Source organism: Chanodichthys erythropterus, chromosome 19, assembly GCF_024489055.1.
Source record: "Chanodichthys erythropterus isolate Z2021 chromosome 19, ASM2448905v1, whole genome shotgun sequence".
Lineage (NCBI taxonomy): Eukaryota > Metazoa > Chordata > Actinopteri > Cypriniformes > Xenocyprididae > Chanodichthys > Chanodichthys erythropterus.
The window spans coordinates 24,642,164-24,656,226 of NC_090239.1; the positions used below are offsets into that span (position 1 = coordinate 24,642,164).

Here is a 14,063-nt window from a genome sequence, read left to right on the forward strand (position 1 = left end):
GCAGGTTTTACAGTGTGCTCTGATGAAACAACCAACATTTCTTCTTCTTTGCTTTCATGTCCAAAACGTTTTGGGTTTTCATGTTCTCAGATTTATTTGTATGATAAATTATGAAGTAATCAGATGTTATCTGCATGCAATAAAAAGCAGTTGCAGCAGTCTGGTCTCGTGAGACTGTGGTTATATTCAAATGATCTGCTCATACAAATATACCCACACGCACAGAAACTAAACTACAGACCACCACATGCCTTCATTCCCACTCGAGGTAAGTGATCTAAACTAAACTAAAATGAGAAAAACACGATTTTTTAAAGTTGTAAAAAAAAACAATAACAAAAAACCCCCCAAATGATTATTTGACTATGTTTACAAGTCTTACTACTTCAAAATGTCATGTTTAATCCAAAGTGTTACTTGCCGTTTATTTGTGAAATGTACTATTGCAGTTTTTGTGTGAAAATTTTCAAAGTAAATCTTACACCATTTTTTTTTTTTTTTTCAGTGTATAAAGAGTAGTGAATGTGCTTAATATGTACAGGCTACTTACAGATTCACTTATGAAGTTTTTGGTAACACTTTATTTTACAGTGTCCTTGTTACATACGTTACATGTATTTACTGTAATAACACTATAAAATATGTATAATTACATGCAACTAACCCTAAACCAACCCTTAGTAAGTACAGGCAGTTAATTATTATTGCTCAGTACTTAAATGTATAAATACAATGCAACATGGACACATTAAAATAAAGTGTAACCGAACTTATATATAAATGTTATATATATATATATATATATATATATATATATATATATATATATATATATATATATATATATATATAGAAAATGCTATATATATTAAATGTTAAACTAATTATATATATATATATATATATATATTAGTTTAACATTTAATATATATATCATTTTCTATATATATATTAGATATATATATAAAATGCTATATATATTAAATGTTAAACTAATTATATATATATATATATATATAGTTTAACAAACATTTAAATCAGCATATATATATATATATATATATATATATATATATATATATATATATACACACACACATATATGTGTGTGTGTTATACAGGTACAGTTGAATGCTTTATTATGATAATATATTTTGTATAACTATATATTATATAACTTTTGAATATAACATAATGAATATAATAAATCTGAATCTTACCAACTTATGTGAATGAGTCATTTTAAGATCAGCTTCTTTGTGTGATGAATTACCAGTCATGAACATGAGAGATTACATAAGACTGAACATGAGAAATTAAAGTACATTCTGATGGTAATTTTTCAAAGGAATAAGTGTTTCTTTAGCCTTGTTCAGAAAGCTCATTCATTGAACCTGGTACTCAATGGGATGTACAGGTATTTGTCGGGGACTGAGCGATGGCACAACGCTGTGGAGAGGGCCAGTACATGGACAGGCTGGTGCTAAAGTGTGTGTCCTGCAGCCTGGTCTGTCACAACTCTGTGATTCAGCCACGCTGCTCTGAGTACTGTGGTAAGTTACACAGTCTGTAGCTCATGCTTAACCGAGAATCCTACTTGATGAAGGATGTGTGCTGTTGTGTCGGCAGTGGCCTGGAGATGTAAAGCCGTGTCTGGTCAGTTCTACGACCAACTGCTGAAGAAGTGTCTGAAGTGCTCTGTGTTGTGTGGCAGTCACCCCTCGGCGTGCTCAGATGCATGCAAGAGTGAGTAAAGCATGTCTACAACTTCATGACACACTCAGGAATGAGTCACATGACCTTTAACCTGTCTATTTATACACTGAGCTCAATTCTTATACATGACATTTTAGGCTTTAAATTCTTTTTTGCTTCTTTAAATTCACAAAATGTCACGATAATCGCTGTGGTTCCAGCTGACTAGACTGAAAATCCTCTTCAAAAACTGTGGCGGCTTAGCAGTTAATAAAATTATTCAATTGTGTTTATAATGAATGCCTAAACTGCAGGTATCTAAACAACATGCAGTTAATAAAACACAACTTCTAATAAGACATGCCAAAGCAGGGGTGATTTAAAAATAAATAAATGCATTAATAATGCACTAAATAAATATCAGCTTTTTGAATTATATCGTTTATCAAAATTTGCTGACTGAAAGTCCCAACTACTGTCCAGAACATGTAATGAGGGTGTTAAAACTGCTTCTGGAACAAGAACAACTCTAAGGTGGGGCTTGATATACCCTTAAATAGGGCACTATTTGATTGGACAGCCAGCTAATGTACCTTGAGCAGGGAGAACGCTCCCTCGAGGCTCACCTAGAGGATTTCCTCGATCTGGCCTACTGAACAACCTTCCCAGATGGCTGCCTCATCTCGTTTCTGCTTGACAGACTGAACACATCTACACAAGAGCAGTTGTCCGGAGAAGCTCCTCGAGGGACCTTCGCTGCCCTTTGTGGAGTGGGTGCTGGTATCCTGTGGATTTTCATTCACCATGGATGACGTCACCAGCCCCATTCCCAACCCAGTGCCTAGCCAGTCGTCACCATCTCCCACCAATCCCTCACACAATTCCCTCCTTCTTTCAGTGAAGTGGTCCACCTCGGGCCTTCTGGGTCAGACCTCGCTGTGCCTTCGCTGCTGACCATCCGCTGCTCTCCGGCCCTCCAACCCTTCGACTACGGCCCGCTCAGCCCTCTCCGCCTTCCCCCCTGGTCGCTCCAGCTTGCCCTCTGGCCTTCAGACCCATACATTCATCTAGGAAGTGGTTCCACCTCGGGCCTGCTGGGAGCCCTAACTTTCCTGGGGGAGAAGAGCCTGTGACTCTGCCTACTGCCTCAGTGGACTTCGCTCCTCCTCAACCCCATCACCCTGGCTCCTGCGCTCCTCCTGCCCTGGATTCCAGCATGGATCTTCAGTCTCACCAGGCTCCCTCGGTCTGTCGGCTCCACCTGGGTCAGACCTTGCCGTGTCTTCAGTGCTGACTTGCAGACTGTCTGCTCTAGCTTGCCGTCCGGCCTTCTGCCCATACATTCATCTCGGGAGGTTGTCTCTGCAGCTCTGTCGTGACCACCTGGGTCATCAACATCACTCCATCTCTTCGTCCCTACACGGTGGGCTCCAATGCCATCACAATCGCATCCGGTCAACCCTATAGTAGCATCAGGACTTCTACCACCAAGGCTCCTTCATTTGGCAATGCCACCATGGAGTGCAGTTCTGGCTGTGGCCTGGGTTTCCACCAGCACGCCTCTGCTTAAGGCTCCTCCCTGGTTCTCACCACCTGTTCCACCTTCTCCCGATCAGACATCCACCTCCAGAGCCTCCTCCTGTATCCTCTGCTTGTTGCTCCATCCTTTCACCATCTCCTCATCCTCCTTGCCTTTTTCTCTCTACGACGTGAGGACGCTCCTTCTGGAGGCGCCTTATGTCACACCATGTGGACTCTATTTGTGTCTTGAACACTTCCCGCCTTAGTTGTCATGGCTATTCATTTGATCTCATCATTATGTTCAGGTGTGTGTGTCGTTATCTCCACTTCTTAAGTTCAGTTTGAGTTTCATTGTCGGGTCTCATCAGTGTGTACGTTGTGTCTTGTTACATTTGCCTTGTGGATTATATAGTCTGTTATACTTCATCTTCTGCGTTTAGGGTGACCACCTGGCTATTCATCTGTTGCAGGACAGTAGATGTGATTTGTTGGCAAATTTATCATATGCGCCGATTAATGTTTCTGGCGGTGGGTGCCCACATTATAATGTTGTGCTTCTGGTAACATAAAATGTTTATTAAATATTTATTTAAGACCCGCCCCCTATTAAAAAAATTTACCTGCCCTGAACTTTTTCGCTCAACTTGTAAAAAACAGTGTCCCGTCTCCAAATAAAACAGACTTACATCATGTACACGTTCATCTGTCATACAGGCGCAGATGCAGTGGCCGTGACGCAGAGGCCTCTCGGCGTGTCTGCAGTGCCGCTGATCACCAGCAGAGGGCGCGCAGTGCCCAGATCCACGCTGTACTCGGAGGCGCTGCTGTACTCTCTGCTGGGAATGTGCATCATAGTGCTCATGTTCACACTGACTGCTGCAATCCTGCTGCTGCTCAAGAGAGCCAAACACCAGCAGCAGCAGCTGGACACCAAGAAACAGCAGCCCAAAAGACAGGGACAATCATCTAAAGGTGAATAATAACACTACACAAACGACCATGAGCTTAGAAAAATATTATACATTATAGTACATTGTATATTTTAATATAATAAAAAATTATGTAACATATAAAAGGATTAGTTCACTTTCAAATTAAAATTTCCTGATAATTTACTCACCCCCATGTCATCCAAGATGTTCATTTAATTTCGACTGAAGAAAGACAGACATGAACATCTTGGATGACATGGAGGTGAGTAAATTATCAGGACATTTTAATTTGAAAGTGAACTAATCCTTTAAAAATATTTATTCATTAACAGTACTCTATATTTTTTATGCGGGGATCTAAAAAGAAAATAAAAATAAATAGAATATGTGTGTTTTTATTCTTAGGGAAATAATGCAGTTGCTTGTTTCAGATTCTCTGGTTGCTCGTGCAGATGATGTGTCTCAGGAAGGCAGCTTGAATCAGGACAGGCCGAAGGCGACAGAAACCTGTGTCTATTGCTTCTCTGACCACACGGCGGCGCCACACGCGCTCTCTCAGCAGTCTGGAGCTCAGCAGGCCTCTTGCGCCGCAGACCTGCACAACAACGGCCTGCTGCATCATCCGGTTCATACACACCCCGACAAGAGCAGGCCGTTCAGGATTATATGTTCACCTACTCAAACAAGCATGTGAATACTAATGCCAGTGCTGAGGAATAGAATGTATAAACGAGCGCATTTGCACACCTGTAATTCCTCAAGAATTCCTATGGAAAATCAATGTCATTTTAGTTTTAATAAATGCTGTATTTATTAGAGCACAACACTTTTTTAATCGCCTTGATCTTGAAGGTAGCTTTTCCATTCATTTTCTCCATAGGCATGTCCTGAACCATTAACCAATGCAAATGAATAACTCAAATGGTCATTTCTGATAAAAATTTTTTTACACAAACTTGAATCAGCAATGACAACACATGATCTCCCTCTCTGCTGCTTCACTATCCTGTCAAATAAAGCCACTAAATACAATTATCTAGGCTATACATATATTTAGTTTTTATGGAAACCCATTTCACGATGAAGAGTCAAAATTTTTATGACATGCTAAATCAAAATGATGTCATAAAAGTCAAAATGAAGACAAAAAGGCGAAATTATGACATAAAAGTCAAAATTGACAGGCTACTAAATCGGAATTGACATACTCAAGCCAAAATTATGATGAAAAAATACAAATTATGATGTCAAGTTTGACATTTTAGTCATAATTTTGACATAGTATGCCAATTTTGATTTAGTGTGTCATAATTTCAACTTTTTATGTCATCATTATGACTAGAGCAAAATTTTATTTTCATGTGGCAGAAATGGCCTTCCACACAAGACTGACTACATAGATACGACATTCGACAGCTCCAGACACTTTTTAATGTCGTGTGTCAGCTGATGCTTTTGTGTTGTGTTAGTTTAGCAAAACCATCTGCTGAAGTCTACTGAAGATGTAGATATTCATATATGCGTCCATCTACAGTTTCAGACGCTCAGTCAACTTGCTCTTGAATGTTCATGGACCGGCTTTGACTGTTCCAATATGGCGGACGGCTTACATTTATGGGCCATTATACAGAATTGGTGCAAACTGTTGTCCCACAACCAAAAAAAAACAAAAAACAACTTAAGTATTCAAATTTTAGAAGTTTTCTAAGATCCTTCTATTTTCTATTGAATCCCATAATAATATTTAAAACATCAGTAAGCTTAAAATATATATAAAATCATCATTTTGGGAGGTGGCAGTCAAGAACCCTAACCCCTAAATTTAAATTATATTAAAATAATTTTTGCAATTTTTTACATTGTTGTTTTTAAAAAAGTATATTTTTGATTTTATTTTTAAATCATGAAACTTTATGAAAAAAAAAAAAAGAAAAAGAAAAAAGTGTCCTGCATTTTCAGGTCACTACCGAAACTGTGTTTTTAGTCCATTGTCTGAGACTGATTTTAACACACTTCTACATTTTTGATCAGAAGATATTCCTGTGTTCCTCCCTCTCACAGCCTCTCTTTCAGAGTAGATAAGTCCATCATTTTGATTAAAATGTGTTCAAAAGTCTGAAAATCTGTGTGGAACTTTAAGGAACGTCACTAACAAACACCCTTTTCTGCAATTAAGCAAAGTTTTTTGGGGGTTATTCCATAAAATGTAGTTTTTGTGTGTGTAAAACTGTTTTAGCTAACCATGTGCTGATTAGCATCTTTGAGCGGCTATCGAAAATTGTCACTACAGAAACTTCACCACGTTTCGGTCGTGACTGTTTCGGTAATGACATCGTTTTGGTAGTGACAAAAGAAACACATAATCGTTTATTTGGGGGGAATAAACTACATTTTAGTACTGTTATGCAAAGCATTAGAATTTTAGTATGATTTATTATGCAAATCATTAGTGTTTTAGTACGCAAGTTCAAATCCTGTAACGTGATGTGGTCACTACCACTACCGAAACTGTGCAGTCGCGACCGAAACATGGGATGTTTTGTCAAAAATAAAGTATATTGAAGATGTTATTATAGCGTTTGGTCCAATGTATATTCAAACTAATGAATCCTTCACTTTGAATTCAGTATGATAAACTTTGCTTTTTACAAAGAAAAATTGGACTCAAAAATACAACAAACCTCATAAATTACATCTGAAATATTGTTAAAATTGTAATTTAGCCGTGGAAACCTTTTTTTAAAAATAGCAAAAAATATATTTACAAGGTAGATGTAAAAAAAAAAAAAAAAAAAAAAAAAAATCGTAATAGGTCAATATAAGCCTTATTAAATGATTTATCATTGTGTTTCGGTAGTGACAAATTTGGGAATAGGAAAAATATTCCAAAACTTTCTGAAAATACAATATGAGAATTATCTGTAAGATATGTGTACCTTGGATATTATACAATTTGCATGCATAAAATTTGTGGGAAAAGACATTTTTCAAGATGTTTCCAACTCTGACTTTGAACCAGCCCTTACAGCAGCTGACGAGGCATTTATGTTACTCTACACGACACCCACTAAAGACAATTGTGTCTTAGAAACACATTTCATCATTTAACAACCTTGGAGCTCAACATAAATCTGGAAAGAGCCATAAAAATCAACTTTTCTATGGAGAAAATAGGATTTTTTTCTTCCTGTTGTGCGGTCACTACAGGCGGAAAACATGATCTCACCAACTGATTCATCTCAGTACTTGTGTTTCCTGAAATGTTATGTTTACATATGCAAATGAGGTGTTGCCTAAGTACTTTTCCAGAAGAGAAATCTGAACATTGGATAAAGCCAGGTTCATAACTCTTGTTTGATTTCTCCATTATCACTTCATAAATCAAAAAAATACTGTGAACCCATGGAAGAAAAAATATTTTTGCCATGCTTTTAGGAATAAAATCAGGGGAATGATATATAAACAAACCAAAGCTGCCGAGATGGAGATTTCTGACTCAAACTCGCCGCCTTTAAAATCCACAGACCATAAAGTGTAATTCAATAAACACTTAAATGTATATTTTGGAGGCTTTCTTTCCACTAGCACATGTTATGGAAGCAAAATAGACTTTGAAACTGAAAAGAGAGAGTATGTTTCATTCGATTTGTTTTTCCAGCCGAAATAAAGAAATGGTGAAAGCGGAGAATGTTAAAAACAAGAACAAAGGATACAGGGGCGAATGAGAAAGAGCCAAAATTAATTAAGAGAGGGAAAAACTCATTGCTTTTGAAATAATAATCCTTTCATCCCGAGGGAAGCAGAAATCTCGTGTGATCCAGGCCAGAGATCAAATCAGACGACACAGCACTGTTTTTTCTTCACCATGTTTTTCCATTGATTTGTTTTACATACATTACATACATACATACTATACATAGATACATAATTAACATTTATAAAATCCTCCCCAAAGTCTTTTAGCATCCAGTTTAAACAGCATGCCAAGTTTGAGTACTGATTCAGTACACACACACACACACACACACATTAACACCACCAACACACAGGTGCCCACATACCTGCATGCGCACACACACACACACACACTCAACAGCACACATATACACGTGATATGCATACATGCGCACACACACACTCACGCTCGACATGTGGCTGAGGATAACACTGCTGAATCAAGCCATGGTGGCGACAGGCATCACACGAACAGAAAGAAAACGTCTTCATTCACAATGCGTCTGAAACACAAGCCTTCACAACCAAACAAACCTGCAGCCACATTCATCGGCAACTGAAACTGCTCATGTCCAACCAAAGATCTGACGCAACCAAGCAAAAAAGTACCTTCTTTCCACTCATATCCAAGACTTTAAGCACATAAAGAGAAAAGATGGTGGTATAGGACACGTAAACAGGAAATGAAGGACTTATAAAAATATATTTATATATAGATTTATGTGTGCGTGTGTGTGTGCGAGATACATTTTCAGCCCTCAACCAAAAAAAAAAAAAAAAAAAAAAAAAAAACGACAATGACGACAAAAACGCTTTTCTGAATGAAAAAAAAAAAATCATAAAAAGTGCTGGACAAGGACAGTATTTCCAAACTCAACCAACAATATAGGTTTACGCTGAAGTCAATAACACCTTTCTTTTGCATTCAGTACATCAATAATGCATACGAAGAAATAAAAAAGGAATTTTTTTCCCTCATATACTTCTCGAGAAATCATTTGAGGATGAGGGGAACCGATGCACGTGAATGCTCTATATTCTTTCTTCGTGAAAACGCAACTAAAAGTGAAGTGCGCGTGATGAGATGTCAGTCTGTGTGTGTCTGTAGTGCCGGAGGTTTCTCCATCATCTCCTCCTCTTTCTGTCAAGTATGCTCCGGTTGCTCAGTGCAGATTGGTTTAGCTGTGTCATTTTTTATTTTATTTTTTTAAATTTCATTTCTTATTTTGTTGTTTTTATTTTCTGAAGTGAGAAAGGCTGCATTTTTACTCTTCTGTTCTTGCCAGCTCTCCTGGGACGAGCAAGTGTCAGGCCGGATGCTTCTTCCTGCTCTCCATCCCGCCGTCACTCATATGATCTTCCCTTCACAGCTTTTGACTCGGACCGCTTCTGGATCTGGGCTTATTCGTATTCGAGGAACTGTTTATGGTAAAATAACAAGTACCTGCAAAAAGAGAAAAGGTTTTTTTTTTTTTTTTTTTTAGAAAAATTTAAAAACAAACAAATGTGGAAGCTTGTTTCCGACAGGGAATAAAAAAATAAATTTGAAATTATGACTCTCAATTCTGACTTTTTTCCTCAATTTTGAGATTTAAACTCACATTTGCAAGAAAAATAAGTCAAAATTGTGAGATAAAGTCACAATTACCAATTTCCTTTTTTTGCATTCAGTGACAAAAACAAGCTTCCATAAAAAAACAGCAGTGCTATTGTAGTTATAATATGGGCTTTATTAATATGGGTCAATGGCGTGACTGGTATTTTTTTTTTTTTTTTTTGTCCAAAGGCCTTTAAAATAATTATAATAAAAACAAAGATATGACATCCAAAGTATGTAAGGTAGTACACTTAGATCTATTTTATTGAATCCAAAAGGTTAATTATATTTTGCTTCATATAAAGGTATTTTAAAGTTTTTGAAGTGTCAAAAGGACATTCGGTTTAACCGTCCAAAGGCCAATACTACGGAAGAGGATTAGGGCCAAGCAACAATAAAAAAATAAAACCATCTCGAGCTTAAAGTTGTTAAATTTCGAGAAAAAAAAAGTCATTAAATTTTGAGAAAAAGGTCGAGATAAAATGTTGAGAATAAAGTCATTAGATTACAAGAAAAAATGAGTTTATTCTCAACATTTTATCTCGACTTTTTTCTCATAATTTAACAAATTTGTTCTCGTAGTTTAACGAGTTTATTCTCAACGTTTTATCTCGATTTTTTTCTCAAAATTTAACATTTTTCTCAATTTAACAAATTTGTTCTCGTAATTTAACGAGTTTCTCAACATTTTATCTCTTTTTTTTCAAAATTTAACGTCATTTTTCTCATAATTTAACAAATTTGTTCTCGTAATTTAACAACTTTCTCGTAATTTAACGAGTTTATTCTCAACATTTTATCTAGATTTTTTTCAAAATTTAATGACATTTTTCTCATAATTTAACGAATTTGTTCTCGTAATTTAACGAGTTTATTCTCAACATTTTATCTTGACTTTTTTCTTCAAAATTTAATGACATTTTTCTCATAATTTAACGAATTTGTTCTCAAAATTTAACAACTTTAATCTCAAGATGGTTTTATTTTTTATTTCCATACAATGCAGCCATTTAATTTGTGATTAAAATATATAAATTTAATAAATGTATTTTTTTTCTATTCTGGCATGATTTTATAACATCATATACCAACATAGTGCAAAATTGTATTAAAATTATGTGTAGAAGTCGTTGCTTTGTTATGAGAAAGAATGTCTGGATAAATTAATTTTATTATGTAATTCGGAGTAACCAATATAAAGGGACCATTTTGGATAAAGTCATGCAGTCAATATCATGTGACAGGATGTGACATCATTTAGACACCTGCAAAGGACCACATGGTCGTGAAGCAAAGTAACTAACTCTCTTTTAACTATTTGAAAAATTCATGTTTTTACTTGATCATACGCATGTCCTGAAACATCAGGTCATTCGGTGCAACCGCTATAAAACATGGAAAATGTTGTAATATTTTAAAACTTGTACTAAATATAAAATGTTTGATTGTCCTTTTGCTAGCTAGCTAGATATCAGCCTGTTAGCATTGTTTGAAAATATCTTCATTCGGTATAACCAAGGTTTTTTGGTTAAACCGAATTACTTTTTTGGTACAAAAGCAGAGTTAATTGATTATAAAAATAATAATAATAATAATAATAATAAAAATAAAAAAAAACAATCTCATTGTTAACACTTAATACAACTTAAAAATTAATTATATCTCCATTAGTTTCTTTTTTTTACACTTTTAAAAACCTTATTTGTAGGGCTGTGACGGTGTTTTACTACTGCGGTGGTAAATCAACAACCGCCGGTGTTGCGGTGGTGGGGTCCGAAGGGGGGGCGGGGTTTATATATAGTGTTAGACTTGCGTTTCGCCGTCATTTTGATGGACAGGATCGTAAAAAAAAAAAAAACACATCATAATCAATATTACCCGTCATTTTAATTTTTATATTTTAATGATAAGACATTTTATTCATGAACTTACAGGATAAGCAAATAGGCATAGGCTTGCATTTATTTATACTATGAAAAGAAAGTTGATCAAAGACAAGCTGCATCACTTTCAGTTTTCATCTTGAACTCTTGTCACGGATTGTGAGTGAATGCGATCATCCTTTCCTCTTTACTACTGTACAGAACTAAATAAACATGAATGAAAATAAAAAATATGTTGAAAGATACAGTAGCTTACCGAAATCTGTATCAGTTCAGTCAGTGTTGCCAACAATGTCACCTAACATTATACCTCAGAAAAGCCATTCGTCGACCATAAACTTATAGTCAGCAAGAAAAATAAATATAAGTTAATTAAGTAAGCATGCATAAGTAACTTTATCATTATACAATTTACTTAAATTGGGTACTCGTCTGTGTGTAACCAAGCGCATCGTTTTCATTTCTGGAGACTGAACTCGCGCTCTGCTGCCACACTGGAGCGCGCTCACCACCTACTGGACAGGGGTGGGAATTACAACAAGCTTACATACAAACTACATAATCTGTCAAAATGACAGATTTTTTCCGTCACTGCTAAACAAATTCCATCAAAGACAGCAAATTTTCAGTTAACATGATCTTGGAGATATATAAATATATATTATATATGACGTCACACTACCGCCGGTGACACTCCACGACCGCGGTGGCGCAGTTGTCATGCCTAACGTCACAGCCCTACTTATTTGTCAATGACCCAGATATATATGAATGAAGAGTTCAGATGCAAAAACCCTTTAAGTCCGTCTGACACGTTTTCTTTTAAATTAGCATTTTTTCCCAGTCTCCTATGTTTAGGTTCAGTAATTTCACTTTAATGGCAATGAAAAGTTTATTAGTCAGTTATTGAAATGTCTTATTTTCAGAAGTATCACTTTAGTCAATTCTCTGGTATTTCTTGTGTCTATTTGCGTCTTCACAATGAATCGCTTGTTGTTAAGTCGCTGTGGATAAAAGTGCCTGCAAAATCAATAAATGTAAATGTTAGCAAATCTTGTCTCGTAACTCCGCTTTGACTGTTGGGAAGATATCTGCTGCGGAGCTCGCACCAGTGCACGAGCACCTGAAGCCTAAAATTGACAAATGGCACACCCTACGGTCAGCCATTCAAAGTCCACAAGAATGAAAGTGCATAGAAGTGTGCCAGTTGGGACAGAAAATAAGTCCAACTCTTTGGACAACAAGACAAAGTGAAACGTCTGTTTCTGCAGCAAAAGGAACACTGTTGCGTTTACTTCCTACTTACAAAACCCTGTCATTCCCACTGTAATAATGGACAAAACATGATAAAAAGTTGCAGCTCGGCAATTGAATGCCGCTTGTACGCACACCGTCATGCATCTTGAGATCATACGATTCGATTCGAGTCGTCCGATTGGTTCTTCTGTGGACTTAAGAGGCTTTTGCTGACAAAGGTAAGTGGCATTTAGCGGTTTCTGCCAACAAACCGGTATTTCTGAATGGGCTGATGCTGGGATTGAGTGGATTTGAAGTATTTAATGAACATATACTATGTTCCTTGCCGCTGTTGCCTTTGGATTGCTTAGTTGGGGACACTTGACATTTGATATTCAACGGTATTCTTGACATTTACTCAACAGTGCTTTTGATCTGCCTGCATTGACACTATTCTTTAAGAGCCGCTGTGCAGCCAAAATTATATACCAGTTATCGCTGTAAAGCTGCTTTGACACAATCTGCATTGTAAAAAGCGCTATATAAATAAAGGTGACTTGACTATGTGCATTCGCTCAATATCATTCTCATTTTTGAGGGAGGTGGCTTCTGCATCAGAACTCTTCATAAATATATATTCTATTTTTATAAGTTACTGTCTGTATGTTTTTTAATAACTCTTTCACCACCAATGACAGGATTTTCCAGCAATCCATGTTACGCTAGGGGGCGCTGTTACGCATCTTCTGAAAGAGTACAGAATGTCCAGATCAAAACACAGGTGGAAACAAGCAATAAAAGCATTGCTCACGCATATGTAAAATAACGTGATCAAACATTAGTCCGCATCAAAACTGCCTAATGTTACTGAATGAAATGCTGAACCCATGAATAGGAAATGACTGTGAAGCTTTGAGGGTGTTGATGGACTCGATCTACTCCATCTGTGTTTTGATCATCGCTCTGAATCCCATCTGGTCAAGATCAATCTTTGAGTTCTTTTTATGAATCTAACCTACATATATTGCATGTCAAGATATTCATACATCAAAATATTCTGGGGCCCATGAAAGTTTCTGTGAAAATGATCAAAAATATGGCTGGAAGCCTGCTTGGTTTAATAATACAGCATAAGCTAACTTTAAGCAAAACATTACAATAAATTAAAATATAGTTATTTCTATTGCACTTGACTTCTAGCATAATTTATTTGCAAAAGTCTCTAGTTTGATATTTTGCTTTGAATGCAGTGCAGAGTGGCTCTAATACACCCACAGTACAGCATGTAGAGACTGACCCTTCGCTGTCCAGAACGTCTTTAATGCTGGCTTTAGTGATAATGGCGTCATCACATTTAAACCACTGGTCCTTGTGCTGCCGGATGAATGTGGTGTAATGGCCGCTCTCCAACGTGCCCTGATGATTCACCACCGCGAACAGAGAATACCTGCAGCAGAGACGCTT

The 14,063-nt window shown here is 36.6% G+C and overlaps 2 protein-coding genes across 5 annotated transcripts in view; one reads left to right on the forward strand and one right to left on the reverse strand.

Annotated features, from left to right (window-relative positions):
• Positions 1–222: 222 nt before the first annotated feature.
• On the forward strand, positions 223–6,003 carry LOC137007820 (tumor necrosis factor receptor superfamily member 13B). The gene is made up of 5 exons (XM_067369490.1): positions 223–268; positions 1,418–1,553; positions 1,630–1,746; positions 3,931–4,188; positions 4,580–6,003. Exons 2-5 carry the CDS (start codon positions 1,439–1,441, stop codon positions 4,840–4,842), a joined length of 753 nt encoding a protein of 250 aa, XP_067225591.1. The 5' UTR covers positions 223–268; positions 1,418–1,438; the 3' UTR covers positions 4,843–6,003.
• A 1,014-nt stretch (positions 6,004–7,017) lies between these two features.
• Positions 7,018–14,063, reverse strand: part of usp22 (ubiquitin specific peptidase 22) — a 60,336-nt gene continuing 53,290 nt past the window's right edge. The window contains exons 12-14 of one of the 4 annotated variants that reach the window (XM_067369303.1): positions 13,897–14,046; positions 11,779–11,875; positions 7,018–9,327 (exon numbers count right to left, since the gene is read on the reverse strand). In XM_067369303.1, the coding sequence (XP_067225404.1) occupies positions 11,869–11,875; positions 13,897–14,046 (157 nt within the window). In that variant the 3' untranslated portion in view covers positions 7,018–9,327; positions 11,779–11,868. Of the gene's footprint in view, positions 9,328–11,619; positions 11,876–13,896; positions 14,047–14,063 lie in introns of all 4 variants that reach the window. The other 3 variants (XM_067369302.1, XM_067369300.1, XM_067369301.1) reach the window with 3 other exon arrangements.

What these genes read in the sequence shown, in the direction of transcription:
- LOC137007820 (XM_067369490.1), top strand. Translation starts at nt 1,439, where the DNA reads ATGGCACAACGCTGTGGAGAGGGCCAGTACATGGACAGGCTGGTGCTA. An exon ending in ACGCTGCTCTGAGTACTGTG is followed by an intron (nt 1,554 to 1,629) that starts GTAAGTTACACA and finishes TTGTGTCGGCAG; the next exon opens with TGGCCTGGAGATGTAAAGCC. An exon ending in GTGCTCAGATGCATGCAAGA is followed by an intron (nt 1,747 to 3,930) that starts GTGAGTAAAGCA and finishes TCTGTCATACAG; the next exon opens with GCGCAGATGCAGTGGCCGTG.